Source organism: Microcaecilia unicolor, chromosome 3, assembly GCF_901765095.1.
Source record: "Microcaecilia unicolor chromosome 3, aMicUni1.1, whole genome shotgun sequence".
Taxonomy (NCBI): Eukaryota; Metazoa; Chordata; class Amphibia; order Gymnophiona; family Siphonopidae; genus Microcaecilia; species Microcaecilia unicolor.
In genome coordinates this window covers 286,368,040-286,380,079 of record NC_044033.1, presented here as the reverse complement: position 1 = coordinate 286,380,079, position 12,040 = coordinate 286,368,040, and the positions used below count along the sequence as shown (strand labels likewise).

Genomic DNA, 12,040 nt, shown 5'->3' with positions numbered 1-12,040 from the left:
GGGGGACCAGTCCAGTGTGCTCCAGTCCAGTGTGTTCCGGTCCGGTGTGTGTTCCAGTCCGGGGGATTGCAGTCCAGTGTTCCAGTTCTGTGTCCTCCAGTCCGGGGGATTCCAGTCCATGTGTTCCGGTTCGCTGGGCAGTGTCTGCAGTCCCTGCCGGTGTGCTTACCCAGTGTTGGTTGGTGGGTTTTGCCTGCTGCTGTCGCTCCTCGTCAGCAGCCCAAGGGCTCACGTTTGCTCCAGAGCCCAGTCCCGCGGGCTCTGAACCTGAGAACCTGACAGATTGCAAAGGCCATGAGCCCGGCAAGAACCCCCGCCCAGCTGACCCAGCTGGGGTCCAGCTCCATCGTTGTTCTTGATCCTTCTATGACTCTTCGTCAGTATCGTGGGAAACTTTTCTCTCATCCTGTTTTGAAGAAGACCCCTGAAGCGGCAGCTGAGTGAAAACGTGTCCGGTGGCTTGGAATCGCTGAAAACCCAGTTTCAGATATGGACCCTTTTATCACGCTCTCAGAGTATCGCCGCAGCCTTGTCTTGAATCCAGCTTTGTGGGATACTCCTGAAGCTGTCGCTGAGAGGAGATGTCTGGGGAATTCTACGCTATGGGCCCAGCAGGGGTCCAGTCCCATTCAAGCAGAGCGCCCAGCCAAACCTCTCAATCCAGGTCAAGCAGTGCGCCCAGCCACGCCTCTGAATCCAGTCCGAGCAGCGCTTCCAGTCAAGCTTTAGAGTGCAGTCCGTGGGACGCTGCTGGCCGAGCCTCCGATTCCAGTCCAAGAGGGGCTTCTCACCGAGCCTCCGGTGCCAGTCCAGATGGCGCCTCCACGCAAGCCTCGGAGTCCAGTTCAAGTGGCGCTTCAAACCAAGCCTCCTAGTACAAGTTTGGATCCCAGTTCCAACCCCATTTTTGATCTGGATCCGTTTCTGACACTCCAGGATTACCGGGTTGCACTTTTGTCTGATCCAGCCTTGAAGAATACTCCTGAAGCTGCAGCAGAGAGAAGGCGTGCCTCCTGGCTTGGGTTCGAAGAAAACCCAGTTTCTGCTATTGATCCCTCTACCAAGCTGTTCTTTTACCGCTTCCAACTCCTCTCGGAGCCAACCCTGCGGGATACTCCTGAAGCCCAAGCTGAAAGAAGGTGGCTTCCTGATTTTTCCCGCCAAACTTCTGAGTCCAGCCTGAAGGGCTTTGCCTGCCAAGATGCTGAGTCTGAATCAAGTGGCAGCAGTGGCAGCCGAGATGCTGAGTCCGGAGCGAGTTGCAGCAGTGGCAGCCAAGATGCTGAGTCTGGAGCGAGTTGCAGCAGTGGCAGCCAAGATGCTGAGTCCGGAGCGAGTTGCAGCATTGGCAGCCAAGATGCTGAGTCTGGAGCGAGTTGCAGCAGTGGCAGCCAAGATGCTGAGTCCGGAGCGAGTTGCAGCATTGGCAGTCAAGATGCTGAGTCTGGATCGAGTTGCAGTTCCAGTCAAGAAGCTGAGTCTGGATTGAGTTGCAGTTCCAGTCAAGATGCTGAGTCTGGATCGAGTTGTAGTTCCAGTCAAGATGCTGAGTCTGGAGTGAGTTGCAGCATTGGCAGTCAAGACGCTGAATCTGGATCGAGTTGCAGTTCCAGTCAAGATGCTGAGTCTGGATCGAGTTGTAGTTCCAGGCAAGATGCTGAGTCTGGAGCGAGTTGCAGTCCCAGCCGGGATGCTGAGTCTACACCGAGTGATGAATCCACGATGAGTGCTGAGTCTGCACTGAGTGCAGAGCCCAGCCAAGATGACGAGTCCACGATGAGTGCTGAGTCTGCACCGAGTGCAGAGTTCAGCCGAGATTACTACTACTACTACTACTATTTAGCATTTCTATAGCGCTACAAGGCATACGCAGCGCTGCACAAACATAGAAGAAAGACAGTCCCTGCTCAAAGAGCTTACAATCTAATAGACAAAAAATAAATAAAGTAAGCAAATCAAATCAATTAATGTGAACGGGAAGGAAGAGAGGAGGGTAGGTGGAGGCGAGTGGTTACAAGTGGTTACGAGTCAAAAGCAATGTTAAAGAGGTGGGCTTTCAGTCTAGATTTAAAGGTGGCCAAGGGTGGGGCAAGACGTAGGGGCTCAGGAAGTTTATTCCAGGCGTAGGGTGCAGCGAGACAGAAGGCGTGAAGTCTGGAGTTGGCAGTAGTGGAGAAGGGAACAGATAAGAAAGATTTATCCATGGAGCGGAGTGCACGGGAAGGGGTGTAGGGAAGGACGAGTGTGGAGAGATACTGGGGAGCAGCAGAGTGAATACATTTATAGGTTAGTAGAAGAAGTTTGAACAGGATGCGAAAACGGATAGGGAGCCAGTGAAGGGTCTTGAGGAGAGGGGTAGTATGAGTAAAGCGACCCTGGTGGAAGATGAGACGGGCAGCAGAGTTTTGAACCGACTGGAGAGGGGAGAGGTGACTAAGTGGGAGGCCAGCAAGAAGCAGATTGCAGTAGTCTAAACGAGAGGTGACAAGGGTGTGGATGAGGGTTTTGGTAGAGTGCTCGGAAAGAAAGGGGCGGATTTTACGGATGTTGTAAAGAAAGAAACGACAGGTCTTGGCGGTCTGCTGGATATGAGCAGAGAAGGAGAGAGAAGAGTCAAAGATGACCCCAAGATTACGAGCTGAGGAGACAGGGAGAATGAGAGAGCCATCAACAGAAATAGAAAACGGGGGGAGCGGGGAGGTGGGTTTGGGGGGGAAAATGAGAAGCTCGGTTTTGGTCATATTTAATTTCAGGTGGCGTTGAGACATCCAGACAGCAATGTCAGACAAGCACGCTGAAACTTTGGTTTGGATGCAAGGTGAGATATCAGGGGTAGAAAGGTAGATTTGGGAGTCATCAGCATAGAGATGGTAGGAAAAGCCATGGGATGAGATTAATGAACCAAGGGAAGAAGTGTAGATAGAAAAGAGGAGGGGACCAAGAACAGAACCCTGAGGTACGCCGACAGGCAGAGGGATAGAAGTAGAAGAGGATCCACCAGAGTGAACACTAAAGGTGCGGAGGGAGAGGTAGGAAGAGAACCAGGAAAGGACAGAGCCCTGGAATCCAAGTGAGGACAGGGTATCGAGAAGTATGCTGTGATCGACAGTGTCAAAAGCAGCGGAAAGATCAAGAAGAATGAGGATGGAATATTGACCTCTGGATTTAGCCAGTAATAGGTCATTGGAGACTTTAGTAAGCGCAGTTTCGGTTGAGTGGAGAGGGCGAAAACCAGATTGTAATGGGTCAAGAATAGCATGTGAGGAGAGAAAATCAAGGCAGCGGCAGTGAACAGCACGCTCAAGTAATTTGGAGAGAAAAGGAAGGAGGGAGATGGGTCGGTAATTAGAGGGACAAGTAGGGTCAAGTGAAGGCTTCTTAAGAAGAGGTGTGACCACAGCATGTTTAAAGGCAGCAGGGACAGTCGCAGTGGAAAGTGAGAGGTTGAGAATGTGACAGATAAAAGGAATAAGAGTAGGAGAGATGGCATTAAGAAGGTGGGTGGGAATGGGATCAGAGGAACAGGTGGTACATTTTGAGGAAGAAAGGAGAAGTGTAGTTTCCTCAATAGTAACTTCAGGAAAGGAGGAAAGGGAATGAGGGGAAGGAGAGAGAGGGGAACGGACTAGTGGAGGGAGAGCTGGTGAGGTAGAGAAAGCAAGGTTTATCTTTTGAACCTTGTGAAAGAATTCAGCAAGGGTCTGAGGAGATAATGAAGGGGGAGTTGGGGGAGGGGGCACCTTGAGGAGAGAGTTCAATGTGGTGAAGAGAAGTCGAGGATTAGAGCCAAGAGAGTTGGTCAGTTGGATATAATAATCCTGTTTGGCACGTAAAAGAGCAGATTGGAAGGAGGTCAGCATGAACTTAAAGTGTAAGAAATCAGCAAGGGCCCGAGATTTCCGCCAGAGGCGTTCGGCGGAGCGGGTACAGGAACGTAGGTAGCGGATATTAGAAGTCAGCCAAGGTTGGGGTTTTGTACGCCTTACAGGGCGGGTCATCAAAGGTGCAAGAGTGTCTAAGGCAGAGGATAGAGTATTGTTGTAAGAAGAAACAGCCTCGTTGACAGATGCCGAATCAGAATTGAGTTACAGTCCCGGGCAAGATGCTGAGTCCGGGTCAAGTTACAGTCCTGGCCAAGATGCTGAGTCCAGTGAGAGTTGCCGTCCCGGTCAAGATGCTGAATCCGGGCCAAGTTGGAGTTCCAGTTCCAGGCAAGATGCTGAGTCCGGGTCAAGTTGCAACTCCGGTCAAGATGTTGAGTCCGGTGAGAGTTGGAGTTCCAGTTCCAGGCAAGATGCTGAGTCCGGGTCAAGTTGGATTTCCAGTCCCAGGCAAGATGCTGAGTCTGGGTCAAGTTGGAGTTCCAGTCCCAGGCAAGATGCTGAGTCTGGATCGAGTTGTAGTTCCAGTCAAGATGCTGAGTCTGGATCGAGTTGTAGTTCCAGTCAAGATGCTGAGTCTGGAGTGAGTTGCAGCATTGGCAGTCAAGATGCTGAGTCTGGATCGAGTTGTAGTTCCAGTCAAGATGCTGAGTCTGGAGCGAGTTGTAGTTCCAGTCAGGATGCTGAGTCTGGATCGAGTTGCAGTCCCAGCCGGGATGCTGAGTCTACACCGAGTGATGAGTCCATGATGAGTGCTGAGTCTGCACTGAGTGTAAAGGCCAGCCGAGATACTGAGTCCACGATGAGTGCTGAGTCTACACCGAGTGCAGAGCCCAGCCAAGATGATGAGTCCACGATGAGTGCTGAGTCTGCACCGGGTGCAGAGTTCAGCCGAGATGCCGAATCAGAATTGAGTTACAGTCCCGGGCAAGATGCAGAGTCCGGGTCAAGTTACAGTCCCGGCCAAGATGTTGAGTCCGGTGAGAGTTGCCGTCCCGGCCAAGATGCTGAGTCCGGGTCAAGTTGGAGTTCCAGTCCCAGGCAAGATGCTGAGTCCGGGCCAAGTTGGAGTTCCAGTTCCAGGCAAGATGCTGAGTCCGGGTCAAGTTGCAACTCCAGTCAAGATGTTGAGTCCGGTGAGAGTTGGAGTTCCAGTTCCAGGCAAGATGCTGAGTCTGGGTCAAGTTGCAGTCCCGGTCAAGAGGCTGAGTCCGGGTCAAGTTGCAGTTCCGGCCAAGATGCTGAGTCCGGAGCGAGTTCCAGTGCCAGCCGAGATGCTGAGTCTATGCTGAGTACCAAGTTCAGCCAAGATGTTGAACTCCTTCTGAGTTCCAGCTCCAGCCAAGGGGCAAGGTCTAGTCTGAAGTCCAGTTCGAGTTCCTGTCTGGTTTCAGATTCCAGGATGGGTGTGGGCTCTAGCCCAGTTCTGGCTGCTACAGTGGAGTGCCAGGAAGTCAAGGAAGTTGTGGACTCCTTCAGGAGATGGTTCCTGTTGAATAGAACTCCACTTGTTGCATCCAAGACTCTGATCCTGCCTAGCAGCCGTTCTAAAGAGCCTCGTGGCGGCCAAAGCCATTCTGGTTTCCTAGTTCCAGATGTACTTGTCACGTCCTGCCCAGCCGCCCAGATTTATGTTGTGAAACCCATTGGGAGATTTCATCACAGCTACCCATGGAGACCTAAATTGTCTTTTGAGACCTGGGGCTCCCGTGGGGACACGGGAGCCTTGAGGGGGAGGTGCTGTTATGATTGGGGTCTGAACCCCTCTCAAACTTACCTCTTTCCTGGGAGTCAGCTTCTTAGCTGGCTTCTGTTTCTTTCTCTGTGCTTTCTAAGCTGGCTCTGTCTCTCTGTGCTTGCAGCTTCCAGCAGCAGGGCTCTAATTGTTTCACTATACTGCACCTGTGTGGGTAGTCTGAGTTGCTCTAACTCTTTTTGGGTGTACTGGCTTCAAGGGTTTCACGGTTTTGCATTGGTGTGGGTTGGGCCTCTCTGGGTCAGTGTGCTTTTGCCTAGGTCTAGGGAGTGTGACATCATCAGGGAGGGCCTTGATAAGGAAGTGGTGTTGTTTCCTTCAGGGCCTTTGCAACGGTTGTGTTTGCTTTAGGTAGGGTGGTGCAGTGTGCACTTCTGACTTTGTGTCTAGTTTCCCTGCCTGCTTTTGCTAAGGGCCAGGTTAGTGTTAGTGCAGTGTGCACTGGTGACTGTGTGTTTAGCTTTCTTGCTTTTCCCTCTTGGTTTTGGAAGCATTGCTGTGTGTAGGGCTTTGGAAGCTCTGTTGTTGATAGAAGTACTTCAGGGTTTGGTGTTGTTAGGAACACTGCAGAGTTTGCTGTTAGAAGTACTTCTGGTGTTTGTGCTATTGGGAGCATTGCAGTCTTTGGTGTTTGGTGATTTAGAATAACTTTTGGCTTATGTGTTAGCTTCCCTGCTTTTTCCTTGTGGCTCCCCTGTCTTCCCTTTTAGTGCTAGGAGCTCTTCTGGTTGCTTACCAGAGTAGTGCTTAGGAAGCACCTTGTTAGTTGTATCTAGCTTGCTAGAGCAGTGCTTAGGTAGCTTGGTAGTTTTGTGTTTAGCTTATTAGTGTAGAGCTCTGCTTGTAGCTTGGTGCTTAGTAGCACCTGTGTTAGCTTTGTGTTTAGTTCCCTGCTCTGTTAGTTTAGGGCTTAGGAAGTCCTTTTGTCAGTTTACTGTTAGGAACACTCCTGCTGGTTTAGGGCTTGGGAGCACGTAGATCAGTTTAGGTTTAGGAGCACTTCTGTTTCCAGTCCTGGTCCCTATGTCATCCGGTATCCAGTAAGTCCTGTCGGCTACTCGAACCCAGGAGCTCAACTTCTGGGGGGCTTAGTAGCTAAGTGCAGGTGAAGCTGTGTGGACCAGTCCAGTGTGCTCCAGTCCCGTGTTCCAGCCCTGTGTCCTCCAGTCCGGGGGACCAGTCCAGTGTGCTCCAGTCCAGTGTGTTCCGGTCCGGTGTGTGTTCCAGTCCGGGGGATTGCAGTCCAGTGTTCCAGTTCTGTGTCCTCCAGTCCGGGGGATTCCAGTCCATGTGTTCCGGTTCGCTGGGCAGTGTCTGCAGTCCCTGCCGGTGTGCTTACCCAGTGTTGGTTGGTGGGTTTTGCCTGCTGCTGTCGCTCCTCGTCAGCAGCCCAAGGGCTCACGTTTGCTCCAGAGCCCAGTCCCGCGGGCTCTGAACCTGAGAACCTGACAGTTTCTCTACAAAGTCATCATCAACACTGTAACTAATGATTGTTTAGCATTTGCTTATGGCTTTCAGGGTAAACAAAAACATGGTGGCTGAGTTTAAAACACCCTCCTCCTTAAATGTTATTGAAACAATACAATTTTCAAAAAAAATTTTTTTTTAATCAAAATAAAAAATGAAATATACTCCAGAATTAATGTAACTCCAATCCAGCATTGAGGCCCAAGGGCTTCACAGTGTTTAAGTGGAAGATCTACTTCTGTTTCAAATGTACTAGTTGGGATTTCAAATCACCCTCCCAAAGTGTTTGGGTCACATGATCAATTGCAAAACATTTGAAATCCAAAAAAATCATGATTTTCAGCAATGATATAGGAGTTTCAAGCTTCTTAGTGATTAATAAGATGCACTTTCAATTTTCAGTTAGTTTGCCCAGCATAAAGTTTTTCAGTTATTCTTTTTGTCATCTTAAGTCGTCTTTTCCTATCAAGCTGAAGCTTATTGGAATATGTTACCATTTCCTATTAGGCAATTGGAATATTATAGTTTATTTAGAAAGATTTTGAAAACCAAGGAAATGTCATTTGATTTGATTATTGTTGCTATGGTTGATGAATTCTGAAATGCTTTGTTGTGTATTATTTGTAATTTCTTGAGGAATTCTTCGGTATCTTGATTTGTAACCCTCACTGAACTGGTTTGTAGTTGCGGGATATAAGACTGTAGTAATAATAATCTGTGTATTATGCCAATGTTCTGAGGCTTTTTCCCTTCCTTTTATAAAAAAATTGTTTGATTTATAATTCTTGCTAATATTCCAGTATAGGTATGTTCATTATGTTTTGGCTTGTATCAAGGTGCCAAGTTATAGAATTGTCCTCATAGTAAATCATGTTTTTGCACTATTGGAAAAGTACATCTGTGTCATGCAGTTAGCTCTTCTTTTAAGGAACCTGTCCGGGGAACCCCCTGGATCATCATTACCAGTTTTGTACATTTTAGCATGTGTTTAACCATAGAATGTAGCCTGCAAATGCTCTTGGGGTAGGGAAGTGAGTAGGAATTAAATAAAACTTTTGAGATATAGTTACATTTCAGAGATTTATCACAGTTTATTGTGATCAACATTTAATCCTTTTTAATATTAAATGAGCTGTTTTTCATGTACTTGAGGCTGAAAACATTTTCATATTGGATTGGTTGCCAATTTTTTTTTCTGATATTGGTGATGCTTATGTGAGCACTTCCAATTTATCATGTGCATTTTAATGTGCATTAAATGCAGGGAGTTAGTGAGTAGGCCCCCTATTTGGGCCTTGCCTTTTCTGTGTATCGGGAGTTGGCCATAAGAGCTACTTCAGGCATTTATTCCATATGCTATATTGCTCAAGTATGAGCTGTCAGTTTTTCATACTCCCATGGTCTTTGCCTCACAACTTTAAAATGCACATGCACACACTTGTTGCTGTGTTGTCATACACCCACATGCTCACACACAACGTCTCATTGCACTCAGTCACAAAGAACCACACTGCATTTGAATTGCCTTCAGTTGCCCATGCACAAGCTGGTAATTTCAGTGTATGTGTATATAACTGTTATTTTTTTTTCTTTTCAGTCAATTAAACAAATTGACAGAAATCTCATTGAGGGAATGTGCGGTCTATGATAGTGGTCAGAAAAGAGAAATATCCCAGATGTGTCCAAGTATCCTTTATCAAAGTTACCTTTTTTATTGTATGAATTATTCTTGTTTTCTAGTAAAGCTCTAAAGTAATTAATTTTTTTCAGGATGTGTTGTTCTATAACCAGTTTATTTTTTGGAACAAACTTTCTATATTGTGAGAAAAATTTAACTGGAATTGTTTAGTCTGCTTTAGAAAAAAGATGGTGGGAGTAGCGTTGGCTATCTAATGGGATCGTTTACTAAAATGCAGAATCTTAATGTGCGGCAAGCCCAAAAGTAACTGCATCAAGAAGAGGCATTCCCAGTATTTTTTTATTGCAGGCTGTGAGTTAATGTTCTCATTAAAAGCGTGGTACCTGCTTAGAATTAATGCAGGCCCACTTACTGCCTCATATTTAGGAGGTTCTCAGAGCTCCTGTGTGAACTCTGCATTAGCCAGTTAGTGTACGGAAAGTGTAATGCACTTATGTTTCAACGTTTTTATTGATGACATTAGCAAATATAGATCACTTTGCACATTCTGAATATACAATAATTCATTTGTGATTAATTAAGCAATGTAGGCATGTTACTACTTATTGTCATCAAACTTTTTTCTATGTTATCCCCCCCACCCCCTCTCAGTGTTATGTTTCAACAGTTTAACAGTTTACTTCCCAACAGTGTATGGAAACAACAAATCTACGGTACAATCACAGCTTACAATTGTATCATCCAGCTGTTCTACGTTCAACAAATACATATCATAAAATGACAATACTCTTCCTATTGTGCTTTATGTGGTTTCAACAAGACTTTTGATATAAAAGACCCGTAATCCGAATCTTTCTCTAAGCACACTCCCTCTCTCCTCCCCTCCCCACCCCCTTCCCCCCCTACCTGTTTGCATATCCCCTATCCTATCTATTCCTTTCTCCTCCGTTACCCCACGGCAGCCCATTGAGTACTTGACTGCGTGCTCTTGGTGATATCATATTTATGTATTTTCCCCAGATACTTAGGGTTATTAATACAAATCAAACAAAATAAAACATGGAAAAGAAAATAAGATGATACCTTTTTTATTGGACATAACTTAATACATTTCTTGATTAGCTTTCGAAGGTTGCCCTTCTTCGTCAGATCGGAAATAAGCAAATGTGCTAGCTGACAGTGTATATAAGTGAAAACATTCAAGCATTACTATGTCAGTCTGACAGGGTGGGAGGATGGGGGTGGGTAGGAGGTATGCATGGGGACATCAAAGCATATCATTGATATTCTAACAGGATGGGTGTGGATAGGTGAGGGGTGGGATGATAACAGAGAAATGCAGCTTTATGGTTTACTAGTAAAAAAGGCCCGTTTCTGACACAAATGAAACGGGCGCTAGCAAGGCTTTCCTCGGAGTGTGTATGTTTGGGAGAGTGTATGTGAGAGTGACTGTGTGAGAGAGTGAAAGTGTGAGTGTGTGTGTGAGAGAGAGAGTGAGTCTGGGTGTGAGTGTGTTTGTGAGAGAGTGTGTGTGTGAGAATGAGAGTGTGTGCAAGTGTGTATGTGAGAGACAGTGTGAGAGAGAGTGTGTGTGTGTGTGTGCGAGAGAGAGAGTGTGTGTGTGAGACACAGATTCTCTGTGAGAGTGAGTGTATGAGACCAAGCGAGTGTGTGAGTGACTGTGTGGCACATAGAGAGTGAATGTGAAACAGTGTGAGACAGAGTGTGTGAGAGTGAGAGTCAGAAAGACATTGTATATGAGAGAGAGAGTGTGAGACCTGCCCTCCCAATCCATGCCCATCTGTCCCCTGCCCCCTCCATTCATCCTTTTCCAGCAATTCCCCTCTCTCCCTGAGCCCTGCCCTCCCAATCCATGCCCATCCATGCTCCTCTGTCACCTGCCCCCTCCATTCATCCCTATCCAGCAATTCCCCTCTCTCCCTGAGCCCTGCCCTGCAATCCATATCCATCCATGCCCATCTGTCCCCTCCATTCATCCCTATCCAGCAATTCCCCTCTCTCCCTGAGCCCTGCCCTCCCAATCCATGCCCATCCATGCTCCTCTGTCCCCTGCCCCCTCCATTCATCCCTTTCCAGCAATTCCCCTCTCTCCCTGAGCCCTGCCCTCCCAATCCATGCCCATCCATGCTCCTCTGTCCCCTGCTCCCTCCATCCCTTTCCAGCAATTCCCCTCTCTCCCTGAGCCCTGCCCTCCCAATCCATGCCCATCCATGCTCCTCTGTCCCCTGCCCCCTCCATTCATCCTTTTCCAGCAATTCCTCTCTCTCCCTTCCATGACCCCCCCTCGCATCCATGCTCCTCTCTCTCCCATGTCCCAGCCTGGCCCGCCCTCTTCTCCCCCCCCCTTCGCATCCATGCTGTCGTTTCTCCCCTGCCCTCCCGCTCCCATTGTTCAACTTTACTGCCCACCCTCTTCTCTCCCCCCAACATCCCTTTTCTTTGTTTTTTCTTTTTAAATTTACCTCCGTGGCGGTTCTGGCAGCGCAGCGTCAGGGAAGGAGGCGGCGCTCCCGACGTCTAGCCTTCCCTTCGCTGTGTTCCGCCTTCTTCTGACGTCATCCTTGACGTCAGAAGAAGGCGGAACATAGCGAAGGGAAGGCTAGGGATGTCGGGAGCGCCGCCTCCTTCCCTGACGCTGCGCTACCGGAACCGCCACCACGGAGGTAAATCTAATATAATAAAACGCACCGTGCGTGGGTGCGATGACGTTTGACGCGAGGGCGGGGCAGAAGACGGCTGGCTGGCTTCACACCATGAATCCATGAACCCTACAGGGAGTGTTTGAGTGACTTCAGAACGTTCACGGTGCGTTTTATTATATTAGATAATAATGGGCTAGGAACCCCAGATCCTTGTTAAGTCCTTTCTGTTGGGTGTTAAAATATTCAATCATTCTGACTTCAAAGGTCTTAGGTTCTTGTATGGTTTTAAAGTTACCTTTCAGGATTCTCACTGTGAAGTCACTGGTACAGTGTCCTGGTCCTGTAAAATGTTTGGCCAACAGGCGTGGGAACCCTACTGGCACCAGTATTGTTCATGTGATGTCTATGTAAATTGAATCTTGTCTTAAGCATCTGGCCTGTTTCTCCAGTATAGCATCCTTCATTACATTTTTTACACTGAATGATATATACCACATTGGAAGATGAGCAAGTGAAAGATTCCTTTATGTTGAATATCTTTCCTTTGTGGATGACTGTGGGGTCCTGTGAAATGTTTTGGCATAGTTTGCAACTGGATAAATTACAGGGATGTGTGCCCTTCTGTTCCTTTACA

The 12,040-nt window shown here is 47.7% G+C and overlaps 1 protein-coding gene across 2 annotated transcripts in view; it reads left to right on the top strand.

The window, feature by feature from the left end:
* Window positions 1-12,040, top strand: part of TBCE (tubulin folding cofactor E) — a 712,453-nt gene that overhangs the window by 116,458 nt on the left and 583,955 nt on the right. For both annotated transcript variants that reach the window (XM_030198136.1, XM_030198134.1), the window contains exon 5: window positions 8,702-8,790. In XM_030198136.1, coding sequence (XP_030053996.1) covers window positions 8,702-8,790 — 89 coding nt within the window. The remainder of the gene's footprint in view (window positions 1-8,701; window positions 8,791-12,040) is intronic.